We start from the raw sequence: 17,302 nt of genomic DNA on the forward strand, positions 1-17,302 counted from the left end.
AAAAGTATGTTATCTAATGTTAGCCATCAAGCTAGCATTACAGTGAGGATTATAAACATTTATGAATATGTCTTTTCAGAAATCCTGTCAAGTTAGCCATGTTAGCTGCCTAGTGTTAGTAGTAAAGATTACAAACATTAATAAATATGACTTAAAATCCTCACAGAAAGTCTATCTGGTTAGCTCATGTTAGCTTGCTGGTTAAGATTGGTAGTAAACATTCTGACCATTCCAGAATAACACAGATTAAGGGTTTTTTTGTTTTGTTTTGTTTTGTTTTTTTCTTTTTTGCAGCAGGGTTGTTGGCTGGTGTTAGGACTGAAGATTCTGAACAATTTCTTATTAAAATCTTCATTGAAGATCTGAAAATCTTCATTGTGAGACATCCTGTCAAGGTTGCTGAATTTTTGAATTTAGAATCAAAGTTATTGAATTTGACTTCTTCTTAGAAATAAGGCTAAGTTGCTAGCACTAACGGGAAATTTATGACCATTATTCAATTCCTTATAGAAATCCTGTCAGGTTAGCTTGTGTTTGCTATTCAGCTAGCAACAGTAGTGAAGATTATGAATGTTTACAAATATGACTTTAAAATCTTTTTATCCTCTTTTTATCCTCTTTTATCCTTTTTATTATCTTGTTAGCATACAGTGCCTCAAAGGAAATTTATGATTTATTACTAATATCACAATCACTTATTTCCTTTCAGAAATCCTGTCAGGTTAGCTTATGGTTGCTATTGACATTTTGACAGCTGTTTTCCACTCTTTTGTGGACGTAGATGATCTAATCCAAACTTGGTCTTAAATAATAATTGAAAAAAATTTTTTTGCAGAAAATCATAAATGTAAACACAAATTTTATATTTACAGCAGTTTAAAGCTTGCTCTCATCACCATCTTAAGCTGTAAAGAATGGTAACAGCAGTATTATACAAAACAGCTATGCTGTAGGCTAGGTAACAATCTGTGAAAATATGTCAAAATACATGAATATTTTAAAATACATGACTTTTAGGTGCTCTACTCTAGGTAACAATCCGTGAAAATATGTAAACATACATGAATATGTTAAAATAGATGACTTTTAGGTGCTCTTGGCTAGATAACAATCTATGAAAATATGTAAAAATAGATGACTTTTAGGTGCTCTAGGATAGGTAACAATCTGTGAAAATATGTTAAAATACATGAGTACCTTCTATCTTCTCTTTGATGGGATAGAATCTACAGATGGGACTTAATATTTCATTCATTAAATTTATCCTCAGTAACCACTTTATCCTGGAGGCTATACTGGGAACACTGGAAACGAGGAGGGAATACACCCCGGATGGGACACCAGTCCACGGCAGGGCACCATGTACACACTTATTCATACACTCATGCACACTCTCATTCGCACTCCGGGGCAATTATGTTTAGCTAATCCACCTACTAACATATTTTTCAGAGTTGGGAGGAAACCAGAGAACCCAGAGGACTCCCACATGGACATGGAGAGAAACATCACTAACCTGAGCTCAAGAACAAACCAGGGACCCTGGAGCTACCTGCTGCACCACCGTGCAGTGCTGTCTTATTATTTGTGAGAGGGACATGTCTCTGGAGTTCCACTTTTTTCAGAGAAAGAATTTTTTTAGTATTTTTTAACTAATAATGCAGCCTTTACATAAGAGTGTGTACATACAGGGCTCAGAGAGAGCAGTTCACCTTCTCCTCCTGCTGTCACCTCTAGTTAAACAAACACACCCGTCCCACTAACCTCGCATCTCCCAGGGCCCCGCCTACCCCTCCGACCTGTCAATCACTCATCCACGCAAGGTCCTGAGCAGGGCAGAGAACAAACGCTACCTTTATGATCCTCCCTCCACCCTTGGTTTCCCCCTTTTCAGCCACCTCACCCCCTGCCAGCCAGAATCAGAGCAGGACAGACAGGAAGTGGGGGAGGAGTTCCTCATGAAAACACACACACATTCCAAGTCATAGACACAGACTCGCTTCCACACATTCTACATCTTTTCAGTTTTGCATACATCATGCAGAGAGTGTTTTGATTGCGTTACACACGGCAAGCTCAGGAGCGAGCCTCCTACGGGAATTTGATTGCCCTCGTAAAAACCGGGCACTTAGCGCCCCAAGGAAGTGTTTCGTGTTTTAATTGGCCATGCTGTCTCTATCTTTTCTATTTCTGATCTATTGCCTGAAACCGGAGCTGCAGGAAGTGGTCCTGCAGACCGTCTTGTCAGCGCAGACAAATTATTCCGCAGCCTAAAAAAAAAAAGAAAAAAAGAGACTGTTTTTCTTTTCTTCTCTTTTTTTCCTCTCGTTTCGTTCCTGTTGTTTTTGTATCTCCTAATGTGAGCAGCCGGGACCTTTAAAAAGCTGTTACCTGAGTTATTGAGGGAGGATGAAAGGCGAGGGGGCCAGAGCTGCACGCAGGTCTCAGATGCAGCGCAGGAAACGCCCCCCTGGAGGGTTGCACTGTTCCTGCCTGTGAGCCACACGACCCTCTGCCTATTTTTTTTTTTTTTTTTGCTGAACTGGAAATTCTGCAAAAAAATCAGTGTGTGGATGAAAACCAGGCCTATTTTTGAAGCTGCACTGTAAAGGATCTTGGTATGATCACACCCACGGCCTGAGTGTCGCCTTTCTTTGCAAATGAGTCTTTCAAATGTGATTGGACAAAAGTGCAGGGTTGACACTGTGGCCGTCAGCTCCAAAATATTCAGCCAGAGCGAGTCATTCTTCCGATAAATTAGCTTAGTCAGGTAAGAGTTCCCGGCAAAGCCTGAATCAGACTCCCCCTTTCTGGTATTAATAGGTCTGGGTGATTGACAATATGATTAACAACATATATTGATGTTACAATAAACTTTTCAAGGATATCATGAGGCATCAGTGCTTTTATAACTCCACTGTTACTGACTGTAACATATTGCTGAGTGCAAAAGTTTACACCCCCAATGGGTTCTGAGTGGGAAATAAGGAAACTATACCACTGTTTACAATATATTTACAAAAAAATGCAAGAAAATTTTAAATTAAATGTTGCTATAACAGTATTTACTTTATAAATTTATTTTATGTTATAACACACTATAGAAAAAAATTACTACAATAGTTATAGAGAATAGAGAATTTTTACATCACATGCAGAGAAAGAGAAGTGGTTCAGATTTAACACTCAGATTCAGGTTTAAGGTTTAAACCTAACAGACTAAGTGTTGTTTTTATTCACTCAACTTTTCAATTTGTCTTCTTTATTTTGTCCTAAGCATATTCACACTTTTGCATTTGACAGTAACTTACTGGATGTTGCATTCTAGTATAAAAATTTTTTTAATTTTCTTATATTTCCTTCTCAAAGTTTTACTAATGCAATGTCATTTATATCGTTTCATATCAAATTACATAATATAACTTCACTGTTTTGTTTTCCTTGCTAAGCAAAATGTCACTGAAACTGAATATAACAAGCTATAAAGTGCCTTGTGAAGATTAATCAAATCTTAATAATATCAAATATAAAAAATAATTTTAAAAATCTCTTCTTTCATTATGAGACAGCCCACTCTTAATTAAAAATTAATTGAGAATGAATTGATATTAAAAAAACAATAATGTCATGGCATGATCCTGTAGAAGGGACACTGGTGTCCTCAGGACAAGAGGAAGGCATTAGGAAAAAGGTCAAATGTCAAATACCTATAATAAACGTCCTCGGCATAAATAACTAAGACTAGGTGGTATAGCAGTCCTCATCAGAGACCCGTTGCAAGCGTACGGCCTAAAGCTAGCTCCCCTCTGCCCTCCACCTAGGAGGTTTAGCCCCTATCTAGTGCACTTGCCCCCTTTTCGCCCTGATTAGGGGCCAAACTAGCAGCCTTGCTCAGACCCGGTGCCTTTAACCTCTCCTATGGGTAATTGTTTGCAAAAGTCTGTGCTGGATGCCCTGGAGCAGTGTTCGGGGACACAGGCCGCCAGTATCACCAGGCTGACCCTGAAGGTAAACAGGGCCACTAGCAAGCCTCATTAGCTCCGGCCGCAGGGCTACGGGCTCCGTGACACGCGCTGCTGCCCTCTGACCTCTGTGATTAAATATCGCTCAGGCTCATCTGCTAACATTTAGGCAGCATCGCCAGTGCCGAGCCCCAATGACACGCGTTTAATGAGGCTGAGTGGCAGAGCGCCCTCGACTCTGCTCTCATACTCATCCCCTAACACCTGTATGACATGCAGGAAAAATCACATCACTAGATGACAATGATTCCAGGAAATGAAATAGATATGTTTATGTCACCTGATTGAGTTCTTTCTCCCACTTCTAGACCTTTACATATTCACTTAATGATGTACCCAGGAACTCAAAATGTTTACATGGCTAACTCCCCCTGAATGGCTGATTCTGGAAATATAGCAAAAGTGGTAAATTTACAGATTTTAAGTATCTCATCAGTGCTTTCAATATGAAAATTATTAGAGGAGGATGTTGTACCCAGAAACTTTTAGCCATAGAATCTGCATGCTAAACTAGTTATTTGTTATTATATATGCTAAGTTATTTAACGTTAGCAAAATGCCAAAATTTTGTTATGGTATATTTCACCAGAGTTTGCGAGCACGCTGTTATAGGAAAATAATCAGCGACAAGGTGGTGTAAAGCGGCCTCACGTGAAGCGCCTGATGTGAAGCGGCCTGACGTGAAGCAGCGTCTTTGTTACCACCCCAAAATGTATTATTTTCCTACAGCACAAAGTGTTTTGATCCCCCTATACCACAACAATACAGTTGCAAATTAGAATTTATTAATGAACATGTCATCATTTTTATCTATTTATAGTTGCATTTAAAATTGTGGAACCTCCAAAACAAGCTAGCTCCTGCCATCACTTACATTTTAACATTAATAAACAGTTCCCTCATCAGCCGCCAGTTTTTTCTTTCTCTAAATTCTAATACAGTACTAATAACTCTTCTAACAAACTCTTCTGTCCTGAAGACTTTTTCCATGGCATAAAAAAATGCTGGCACTGGAGGCTCCTTCCAAAAATTGTAAATAAGCATTTCCTTACCAAAATCTTTACCATAAATCATCAGCGATTTTTTTTAAACAACAGTGTGTTAATCCACTTATTATTAGGCTTAGATTACATGGAACAACCATCATACAAGTCCAAGTGAATTAGCTGTTACTAAAGAAAGACAGCATGTCAGAATGAATGCATTAATAAAACTTGTGATTTGTATTAGAGCAAGCACTACTGTCAGACATGCTGTTATAGAAAATTAATCAACACCTTCTGAACAATCAGAAATGAGAATTAAAAAACACTAGTATAATGTTAAATAAATAACTGTGAATATAAGAATGCAAGTGGAATTACTGAAATCCCACTCATGTCCACCTGGGCAGCTAATTCAAATCATGGTTATATGTTGACAGGTTTGAGTACTTGTAAAAAATCTTAAGATTAAGATTATGCAAATGCTTTGATGTTAACTAGTCAGCTAGCTATCTGAGGTGACAGGAGGATGTGGGGGCATTGGATAAACATGTAGAGATGTATCTAGGTCTTCTTAGTATTTTTAGACATTATATTAGGCAACATGGCCCATCTTTGTCAAACACCACACATCTCCCAGCCTGGATAAATCTCTCTCAGGTTTTTGTTGTTAACTGGTTATTCACAGCAGCATTATTTCTGCTGACAACCTCTGCACTGTGACCTACCCGTCTTCCTGAGGGGGAAGTCCTCCTCCCTGGTGTCCAGGCCAGAGGGCAGGGGGGATTTGAATGTAGGAGGCGTCTCTCCTAACGGAGGAGACTTCTGCTCCATGGACATGTGCTGGCTGGTGCTAAGTAAAAAGACAGTTGACTGCATTAATACTTCATCTCCAGTCATAAATGCAGGTCTCAGATATATAAATGGAAAATGAATATCTCCCTGCAAAAAAAAAGGTTTGAAATGAGTAAAGTGTCTAGAAATATGTTTAATAATCATAATCATAATCATCATTTGGTTTACTGTACTGTATTATAATATGAAATACTAGACCATTTTGCATATTTTTAGATATTTTCACTTGAGAACGTCTTCCTACACTGCATCTTCACTGTGCTAAAGGAGTTAAGTGTAGCCGTGTAGACAAAGCATGCTTGCTGTCCAACATTCGCTTCTTCAGGTCTTCAGCCATGAGACCAAATGGACCTTTTTCTCACCCAAAACCTCTTTCATAAATACATGCCAGAATTTTCATTTCCTTTCTTGGGGCAAATTTAGGTTCAACATGGAATTACATCATCATCATCATCATCATCATCACCACCACTTCCTTTTTTCCAGTAATAGTGTTCAGCTACAGAGTGAAGTTTTTTCCCCTCATTTTTATAGATTACAGTAAATCACACCAACTCGGCGTGACATCAGTGAAGAACTGGTTCTGGTTTGAGGCGGATATTTACAGTGTGAGCACATTTACAGAAAAAGCTTTTGGATCAAATAAACCTCAATTACATGATTGTTACAGTGGAAGCCTAAAAAAAGCAAACATCAGACACCAGCTGATCAACTATGTTCAGTGTAAGTGAAAAATTCAACCAAAGTATTCCACTGAAGTCATATTAGACACTTGAAAACATTTCCACATCAATGCTTAGTCATATGATGTAGATTTTAGTTCAGTTCTGCTTGATTTTCCTTCAAACATTAAAATAATAATCCAAATATGACATCTCAATTTAATATAACTTGAATGAAGCATCACGTACATGTACCAGAGTTTGGCTCGCTGGTTGAGCGGGTGACCAGACGGAGGTGTGTCTTTAGCCGATTTATTCAGCAGGAAGTTGTGCAGTTTTTGTCGCACCTCTGTGCTGGCCATAGCACCTGAAGGAAAAAGATCCAGGCCTGCATTAAAAAACATGCAATGCATTATTAAGAGCAAAAACTCCACTCCACTGCTCCAGGGAGATAACATGAATGATCATTTGAGCCAAACTCAGACTAAATGTACAAACAGTGCCACCTTCTGGTTGTAAAAGCATTCTGCAGGACAGATGCCACATCACAGAGTGTAGAAGGTGCTAGAGATTAACAAATTATAACGTGCACTGATATGATCCTGATGTTTGAGCAATCTCACAGATGTCTTTCACCTTCAGCAAGCCTGGCATGTGCTTCTGATATCTGAGCATGATTTAATGCCCAGGCTCCTCCATTGTTAAATCAGCTTCTGCCTCCAGCTCCAGATCTACATTCTTCTGCCATTCTAGACTCACGGTTCTTAAAATGGGGTCTGGCGGAACATCAGGGGTCCTTGACATTTAGCCAGTAGGGCCACAGTTAAGCACATGACAATACCGGAGATTCATTTGAACTAATAGTGTTATAGTTGTTATAGATATGAATTATGACTTATTAAAATTATTAATCTAATTGGCTGGTAATTTGAATTAAATAGGTTTTTAATGGGTTTTGAAAATAAGGACATGTTTATTTTTCTAAGCTAAAGCTAATTTTTAAACAATTTGACATTTGACAAGAATGACATGTACTTTTTATCCATTTACAGTCACATCTAATATTGTTTTACTGAGAAACCATACAGCACAAAACCCTCCATCCTGAAGACACTGCCATGTTGGAAAGCTTACGGATAAAGCTTTATCTCTGAGTGTTACAAAGTACCAACACTGGAGACTCCATCTATAATTGTTTAATAAACATCTCCACACAGAAAACCTTTTTTTAAATCTGTTTATTAATATTTTTAGATTATGTAGTGCATCCACCATGTAAGTCCATGTATAAGGTGCTACTATAGAAATGATAACGTATTACAAGAGCGCAATAATATACCTGCGATTTGCCTTGCAGCCAGCACAACTGTCAGAGCTGCTGTTACAGAAAACTAATCAATACCTTCTGACCTATAGGAATTGAGAATTCTTCAATTCCATTATATTTAGTGTTGATTGTTTTTTGCTATATATATATATATATATATATATATATATATATATATATATATGACAATGTTTGATGTTTTACAAATAGCCAGAATGCCTTCTTAATATATATATATATATATTAAGAAGGCATTCTGGCTCTTTGTAAAACATCAAACATTGTCATCTGCTTTCCCACCACTATAAAATGTGAAACAGGAAGCAATGTGACAAGTTCAACCAATCAGGTTATTGGACACCCAGCCCCACAATCAGGTCACTTTCACACATGGTGAGGTCACAGTTGAACCTGAGATCAGTTTCCTAGACTGCACCTGGTTTGGAAAACCTTTCATGCTTTCATACTCTGAGTATAAACAGCCTCAAATCTGAAAAAAGTCCCCTTGAAGGCATTAAAATGCCACGAATGACTGAACATGTACATACTCTCTTTGCTGCGCTCCTTCTTCCTGTGGTTGAGGTGCTGCTGTTGAGATTGCTCCCTCCTGTGGCGCTCCAGCTCCTCCCCCTGCACCTCCTCTCTCTCCTCATCTATCTCTATCTCAGGCGTGCGCTCCTCAGCAAGAGCTTCCTGCTGCTGTCGGAGGGTCAACAAAGCCTGCTGGAGCTGGAAGAAAGAGCACAAGAGTGTGTTAGTCTCAGTATTTTGCATGACTTAAACTGTTTATAGCAGGTTATAACAGTAGCTGGGTACTCGCAATACACATGCTTTGATTCAAACACTGAGATTTGACAGCATGCAAAGCTGTAACTGTCTGATTTTAACAGCTACTCAAGCAAATCATAAGTGGAAAAAATTACTAGCACATTATTTAAAGGTACCAATAATCCCTAAATATACATAAGCATTTAAAAATGTCCTATATATACACTGTGTATAAGCTGTAAATCATTAAAAGGTGCATTTTTAATGTTTAAAAGTGTTTCTCGACTTGTAATAATGATATAATGTTAAAGACACTCTTTAACTGGCAATATTTTCATTCAGTAAATCTAACTTTTTTTAATTTTAGGCTTCAGGTTACACTTTTAGGCCCTGAGATTAGCTCCGCCCCCAACTTCACTCAGTATAAAATGAGTGGGGCTTTTTTGGAACAGAAGAAGACAATGTTTTAATTGCAATTATGAGTCCACTTGCATGCAGCAGAGTGCAAAATGAACAAATTTCGCATTTATGTAAGGGCATTTAAATTGATTGTTAGCAGCATGCAAATGAACACCTGAAAAATGTGTGCTAATTTTCTTAACACTGCAACCAGACTGTTGTATAAAGAATCGTCAGTGATACACATACACGACCATGAGCAATTGTTAAAGCTTATAAATGTATTAATTTGTTGGTCTTAAATTGCATACTTATGTACTATGCAATTTTTGATTACATTGTTTACATGCTTTTTTAAAAATAAATTCCACCTAAAAGTACATGAAAGTTTTAGTAAGATCTAAAAAAAAATCACTTTTTAAAAAAGTAAGCACTTATAGATCATTTCGTTTAGATTGTTATGGTACATAATAATCTGAGACATATAATCTATGACAATGACAGAAAGTTTGGAAGAGAACTTTTGAAGAGTCCACATTTATATGACAAATCCATAGTGCACTATAGTCACAAATCCATGTATATCCAAAAAAAAAAAAAAAAAGCAGGCATGAAATCCTCAACCTGAACATTATTCAGTCTGACATGGAGCTGTTTTGCTGCAGACCTGCCCTCTAGTGGATATCACTTTTAATCCACCAGATGCACTAAGGTTACTCAAGCAAGTACATGAACAGTCTGGCTCATCTAACAGCCATATGAGCATATGTACAAGCAGTTCTCTGAAGAGTAATTATCAGGAAACAGATCAGACCTTGATGTGCTCTTGTAGCTGAGCCTGATGCTGCCTCAGTAAAGCCTGATGTTGTTTCTGAAACTCGGCGATGAGCAGCTGTTTCTGGATCTGCTGCTGTCTCTGGATCAGCAGGAGTTCCCTCTGTAGCTGCCTCTCCCATTCCTCTGAGTCCCGCTCCCACTCCGGCATACTGACCTCAGACCTGCCCACTGGGGACAACAACTCCGATCCTGACACAGACAGAGAGAGAGAGAGATGCAAATTAATTTTATAGCTGAAAGTAACTTAGTCATGTGAGACTCAGCTGCACATTCCAAGTCATAAATTAACAAACTTTTTTTTCTAATTCATCTTAAAAACACCATTATGGAAGGAAAAGTCCCTGTTACAGAGCCACACCCGGACAAAGTCTCACTCTGAGGACAAGCTTGTATTTCAGTGCTAGTTTTTTTGCTCACCAGTTCTTTATAAAATGGCAAGATAGTGTAATCTTAAAGGAATAGTGTAGAAAAAAACTTCTATAGCACTGCACTGTAGCTACAATATAATGGAAATCTTATCAAAAATCTTATCAAAAATCGTTTCTATAAATACATGTCCAGCTCTTCATATACTTGCTTCAAATAATGTAGATAAGCTAATGTATGTACAGATTCCTCCACATGTTATACTTGAGCACCCCGTCTCACCCTATACCTAGTATTAAGTTCAATACTTTTAGCTCTCTGATACAATTTCACCTTCAAACTTTAGGAGACAGAAGCACAATAATGCTGCGGGAAAAAAAGTGACTACAGTTATCCAAGATGGCCGTCCCCATTCTGTTACGGTGTTAGCGGTGAATTTTCGTTCATTTTCATTCTTATTGTGTCCTAAACAACATCTGCAGGTCTTCTCTGCAATTCAAATCACCGAAGAACTGAATGCATGCTTGAGGCAGAAATTATAGAAAGGATTGTGGGTAAGGCAGACCTCCATTAGTTTTTAGCTTCATTAGCTTTGTAGCTCTGGTATATCCAAAGAAGTAAATATCAGGCACTAAACATGTTGGCTGTAGTATATTCTGCATATTTTGTGTGTGTGTATATATATATATATATATATATATATATACATATATATATATATATATATATATATATATATATATATATATATATATATATATATATGAAATAATCATAATTAAAGGAAATAATGTTGAAATATACATAATGTTGAAATATACTGAACGTTCCCTTTTCTTAGCCCTAGAATGCAACCCAGGCAGCAAATTGACATTGGGCCAACATTAGCAGGCCCATGAAAAGTGCTGCATTGCCAGCGTTGGCCTAACAATAGGTCACCTTTGGCAGAGTTGTTATTATAAGTCGTCTTTTCCCAGGACTTGCTCAGTGTTGTCCCGCCATTGTATACCGAGGGCAAACATAGCCATATAAAATAGATGGTGGGCCAACATCACTTTGCTGCCTAGGAATGTACAGTATTTCTCACCCAAATCAATGCACATGGCAGTTCAAACTATTTGGAAGCTTTCCTGTGTGCTCTGTTTTTTTGTCTTTCACACAGTCATTGTTAGGTTCACGTGTATAACCCCAAAGTCCATCCAAGTCATCGACATGGGAGTAGCGCAGACACGCTACCCGGCGCTGTTTTTGATGGCTCTGTCTGGTGTTTCACGGCTGTGACCTGCACTCCAGCCAAGAGGTCTCTTCCCTACGGACACCTACCCTCACGTCTGGGAGACAACAGCAACCTGGTGGTTTTCATTAGCAACCCCACTCTCACTGTCCCCCAGAGCAGAGACAAAGATCTCCAAAACCCAGCTGTAAAAAGCCCCCCTGCCTTTTACCCCATTGCCCTGTGCTCCTGGTTCCATTATATCAAGAAAAAAGCACTTATATGTAAAGTCAGCCCTTTATTATGAAGGGTTTAGGGGTGGGCAATTTAACCAAAATATCATATCACAATATGATATAATAATAATAATAATACATTTTATTTATAAAGCACTTTACATTTTAAAGAAAATCTCAAAGTGCTACAAAAAACAGCAATTAAAACCAGCTGCCAACTGAGATTAGCACTTCCACAATTCACGCTAGACATCATGTATCACGATATATTATTTAGACTCAGATTTTGCTAACAACACATCAATAAGGATCAGAGATTTTTGTCTAATATTTATTAGTAACTTATAACTGAATTATTTTATGAAGGAGTTCGTAACAAAAGAACACTGACATCTGATGATATTGCCAGTAACGTAATTACAGTATGAAGTGTAATCATGTTATTATATTACAATATCAATATTGCATCATCGTATTTCCCATATTTCCCACATCATAAGTCCTAGTAGAACACTGCTAAACCATTTCTAATACTTTCTCTCCCTTAAAGAGGCAGACTAATTGACAATTTTATGAATATTTATTATAATTTATAATAGTCTTCTTATGGTGCTTCATAGTAGCTATTGGTACCTCTAACCCAAGACACTACCATGTTTTTACCATTGTTAATTATATCTTTAAGTACAGCCACAGTTTACCAATGATTACAATTTTTTACATTATTTAAGAACGACATTGTACATTTTAACTTTTTACTTTTACTTGTAATGTTGTGGAATTCCCATGAAACAAGTTAGTTCCTGTTAACATTTATGTTACAGCAGCTATAAACAGTTATTCCCTCACCAACTCTCTTTTTTCTCTCTCTTAAAATGTTAAATAGATAAAAAATATATATATATATATGCAGCTTGTCATGTTACCGAGAAACCAGAAAAGTGCAAAGACGTCCATCCTGAAGACCCTCCCATGTAAGAAATTACAGCTGACACTGGAGACTCCTTCCATAAGTGTTAAATAAAAGAAAAATTATCCAATTTTCAAATGTGTTTATTTCAGGATCTGCCATACAAGTCCTCTGTACGCTGGAACTACTCCGAGCCATGCTGTTATAGAAAATGAATCAACACCTTCTGACCAATCAGAACCAAGAATTCAAAAAAGAACTGTATGCATTACCACAGTTAGGGTCTGAGAGAGATTGCAATTAGTGGCACCGATAAACAGACTGAGGATTTATTTGGTTAGTATTATGCTTTATAAAGACAAATCTAAGTACAGATGACACCAGATGAAAAACAGCCCATATAACACCATATAACATTGAAATTTAAGACAACTTGAAGAATCCGTACACACTCTGCTACTGAGATACAGCAGCAGTAGGCTGTAAAAAATCTGTAAACCTCATCCATCTGCTGTCTCATTCATTAGAGAGAGAGAGAGACAGAGAGAGCGAGACAGAGGCTGACAGAGAGGAAAATATTAAGACATATTGTGCAATAAACACTGAGATTTAAGGATAGTTATTTTTTCAGTGTGTTTTACAAATGCAAACAGTTTGACTACCCTTCGCTCACATTAAATCTTGAGCAAAAAGATCATCTGTGGCTGGCAAAGATGCTGAAGAGCAGTCTCGAGCAAACTATTTTGCAAGTGTCTGCAAAATAATAGGAAAACGAAAAAGTCCCTTTGAGTCAAACTGTGTCAGTTGTTCCATCATCAACCTGGAATTTCAGACGTGAAACCACAAACCAGCAAAAAAAAAGAACACTGGTAATGATACTAAATCACACCGTTCCTCTATTTAAACTGTACTATTCCTGTATCTTTTACTTCAAAATGTTCATGTAGTGTAACTTTACTTTAAAGCTTTACTCTAAATGCTCCAGTTGTGTACCTTACATCTATTTAAAGATACACCGTATCCACATTTACCCATAAAAGGTACAAAACATAAGGGTACCAAGGAAAGTGACACGGAAAGGCACAGTTTAGTACCCTTTTTCCTGAGAGTGTGTAATAAGTCTATAGGTTTGTGATCATGTTGTTCTGAAAGACATTGCTTTCAATGTGTCACATGAAGGAAGGGGCATAAATACTTTTAAGGCCATTGGGAGTAATCTGCAAAAAATATCCCGCTCTCACTGGTGCTATGTGAACCTCTCAGGGACGAAAAACACATAAAGACATTCTGACCAGCGACAGAAATCTTTTTTAAGCTCAATCTAAAGACAGACGGCATGTGACTGTCATGTTCGAGATGCGGTTCGACTATTTTTACACGCGTGAACAAAACGGTAGAAAAAGGAAAGGCTGGTTGGCATGTGTGGGAATGCAGGCATCGGTGTCTGTGTGTGAGAGCATCTGGACTTGAGCCCTAATATATAAAGACATGTTGTACACATGGCCTTAATCTGTTGTGTGAGACAGCTTTTAGCACTCAACGCCTCCATACACACTACACTACAGCGAATAGATTTATTTCTTCACACTTGTTCTTTTAGAAATTCACACACAAGCCTACATACACACATGTGCATGCATTGAAATATACTTGCTATCATGCAGGAAAAAAAACAATGCAAAGCCACACACACACACACACCTCTTTGTGACTTCACTATGCAGCCCGGGACACGTTGTCAGTACCTGACTCACAGCCAAGTGTATTTGACTCTGAACACAACCATGACCGAAGTAAAAGTGTGTGTGAAGTGGCCACTAGTCAGTCTGACTCCTGGGGCCCCTCACCCTGAAAATACACACTCCACAAAAAGCAGCGGGCACCAAAACAGAAGCACGACACTGACCTCCATGTTAATTACTACTAATAGACTCCAGCATCTGCTCCTGTAACTGCCTGCTCTGAGGAGACATAATCCATGTACCGTTCCTAATTATGATCAGGAAATTCTACAACCATGAACACTACAACTGATGTTCTCACACAGGTAGATGAAGGAGGTGTTCTGTAAAAAACAACAAAAAAAGTTCCATGTGCAACAGCAGAAAGAGTGAGGTTTATAAATAAAGCCTTTCCGGTGGGTGGTTTTATTAGGAGTTAACTCAGACAGAATGATAACCGAGGCTAATCTTAGCGCCCTAATGCCTTAAGCCCAAAATAACGAGGCCAGGAATAGCCGCACCCGAGCGCCAAGGAGCCAGAACATTGAGCTGGCCTCATGCTCCGCCAGCCCTGTGAGGCTGAGGGAGGTAAACAGCATGCCCGTCACGCTAGTCTTTAACTCGCGCCAGGGGCCAAAGTCAGGCCTCCAATGCTACAAAAGCTCTGTGAAAGAAGGATAATCAGATACTAACTGGCACAAGACTACAGTGATGGAGTAGTAGTTTCATCTTGGCACATATTGCACTCATCTTGGCAGCTTGAAAATAAATCCCTGTGGATTTTATTTATTTTTTTTAAATGGGTTTTCATGATTCTTACATTCAGATTTTAATATCATTTAAAATTTAAACTGATAAAAAAGGTAACATCATAATTCATCATCAATGTACTAACTTTAAATTAAAAGATTTCCTTAAAAATAAGGTTATTTAGAGCATTACAGTAACGAAGTAGTTAAAGGTCGTATTAGTTTATTTTGTAATAATGAACCATAGAAGTCAAATACTAAACACCTGCATTAATCAATGTTTATTGTATCTATAAGTAAAAATATGAAGTAATATGACTTCATATTGCTTCTCATAGTTACTCATAGTGTGTGTGTTTTTAAACATTAATGCCAATTTTCTTGTCGTCGATATATACTTTGATTTTACATTTCGCATGCTACCACTTCAAAATCTGTCATCTTCAACATCAGGCCAAATCTAGGTCAAAACTTCTTCCTATTCATCAAGACACACTACACAGGACACTGTATACTATTCACTGAACTACTTACGTGTAATAATCTTTTGTTTGGTTTTGTAATTAATTAGTTATTAATTAGATTAATACATCATTTTAAAAAATATGTGATATGTACTATGTTGACAGACTTGCATCATGAGACTAAAAGTAGAATTAAACACTCAAACCTGAATTTTTGTCTGCCAGTAAAATTAAAAGAATTGAACTAAAAATAAAGAGGTATTTTAAATAGTGAAATCTGTTCTGACAGGCTTATTGGGTACATCACTGAAGAATGTAAACGTTTCAGCCAGAAATTACATCTGAATCTTTTCTGAATACTTTTCAAATCCCAGGCTTGGATCCTTGAATCCACTTAGCTCTCATCTGCGTCAGTTGTAAGTCACTTCAGATAAAAATAAAAGCGCCGTTCGTATGAATAAATGCAAAAACATAGACATGTAGGTGGCTGTTTTGCTCAGCAAGGCTGACGTGTGTCAGAAAAACGCTCGACCTCTATCTTTTATTCATCAGCACCAAGCGGCATTATTTCCACTACAGCCCGCTTTCCTAATGCTGTCTGTGGCGAGCTGTGTTCAGCTCAGCGCCTATAGACTTCTGCATGGCTATAAGCACTGATTCATGCTGCTCAACTCTGAAATGTCCCTTAGTGGCCAGAGTGAGTCAGAGCGGACAAGAAACAGAGATAGAGCTCAAATAAACAGAATCCCAGAGTTATAAAACAGACGAGGCTAAAAATGGAAGTGCTGGCTGACATTTTTGAGTTGACATGCTCGTACTGGAAGTCACATGAGAGCTCTTAAACAAAACTCCCTGTAGGAGTGTTTATAATGTCATACACCTGAGACTTGCAGAACTGGCGTATGAAAATATATATATGCCCAAGGAAATTCAGGACAAATACATTCTTGTCTGAAGAACATTTTTTCTTGTCTAAATACATTTTTAAGATCTTCAAGATAAAAAGTGATCCTAATGGGAAAGCAGCAGAAGTTTAGTATTGAGCATGTTAGGATTCTGGCCCCGTACCAGTGTTTCCTAGGACCCATTCTCCAAGGATTGTTTCTAATTTGGGCCTGAGCAGCTTAATGAAGTGTGCACTCTGCATCCAGCTGCAAGGGACTTTCTTTTTTTAAGAATCAGTGGAGGACAAGGAGAAGGTCTTTTATTAAACGGGAGCATTCTGTAAAGTGTGCAGTGAAAAAATACATCTAGGAGAAAGCAATATGGCAAAAAAAATCATATCATGATACTTGAAGATATTTTCACAGTTCATGACATGTATGATGGTGTTTAGTTTTTAAATTTAATATTTACAAAAAAGGTAATTTAACAACAAAAAGTTAATAATTTAAAAAACATTTTTAATTGATATTTACAAAAATTTAACAAAAATCTAGGTTAAATCTTGAACCACTGAGAACCAAAATCTAGGTTAAATCGAGAACCATTAAGGTTTCGTTGGCCTCTGAGGAAACCTTTCAAGGTTCTATGTAGAACCCTGAACTGAGCAGTTCTCTATTAGAAAGGACTCCAGACAGAACATTTCAGAAGTTAAAAGATATCCAAACAACCCTGAAAACCATATACTTTTTATTCTATCAACTAGCTGTTTTTAGTTCCAGATTAAAAATATATCTAACCTGACCTGTTTATAGTTATTTGTTCTTTTATTTTAAATATAGCTACTTCTCATTATTTGTAATAACTCTCATCAATGTACAGTTAATGAAGTAAAGAGTTTTATAGTG

The 17,302-nt window shown here is 37.6% G+C and overlaps 1 protein-coding gene across 5 annotated transcripts in view; it reads right to left on the reverse strand.

Annotated features, from left to right (window-relative positions):
• The window catches only part of LOC113536132 (histone deacetylase 9-B), a 49,374-nt gene that overhangs the window by 20,538 nt on the left and 11,534 nt on the right, over positions 1-17,302 (reverse strand). For 3 of the 5 annotated variants that reach the window (XM_026929928.3, XM_026929929.3, XM_026929926.3), the window contains 4 exons: positions 9,831-10,042; positions 8,398-8,578; positions 6,772-6,910; positions 5,734-5,858 (listed from right to left, as the gene is read on the reverse strand). In XM_026929928.3, the coding sequence (XP_026785729.2) occupies positions 5,734-5,858; positions 6,772-6,910; positions 8,398-8,578; positions 9,831-10,042 (657 nt within the window). Of the gene's footprint in view, positions 1-5,733; positions 5,859-6,771; positions 6,911-8,397; positions 8,579-9,830; positions 10,043-14,279; positions 16,886-17,302 lie in introns of those variants that run through there. The other 2 variants (XM_053228457.1, XM_026929927.3) reach the window with 2 other exon arrangements.

The sequence above is a fragment of the Pangasianodon hypophthalmus genome, chromosome 23 (assembly GCF_027358585.1).
Source record: "Pangasianodon hypophthalmus isolate fPanHyp1 chromosome 23, fPanHyp1.pri, whole genome shotgun sequence".
In the NCBI taxonomy this organism is placed as follows: domain Eukaryota; kingdom Metazoa; phylum Chordata; class Actinopteri; order Siluriformes; family Pangasiidae; genus Pangasianodon; species Pangasianodon hypophthalmus.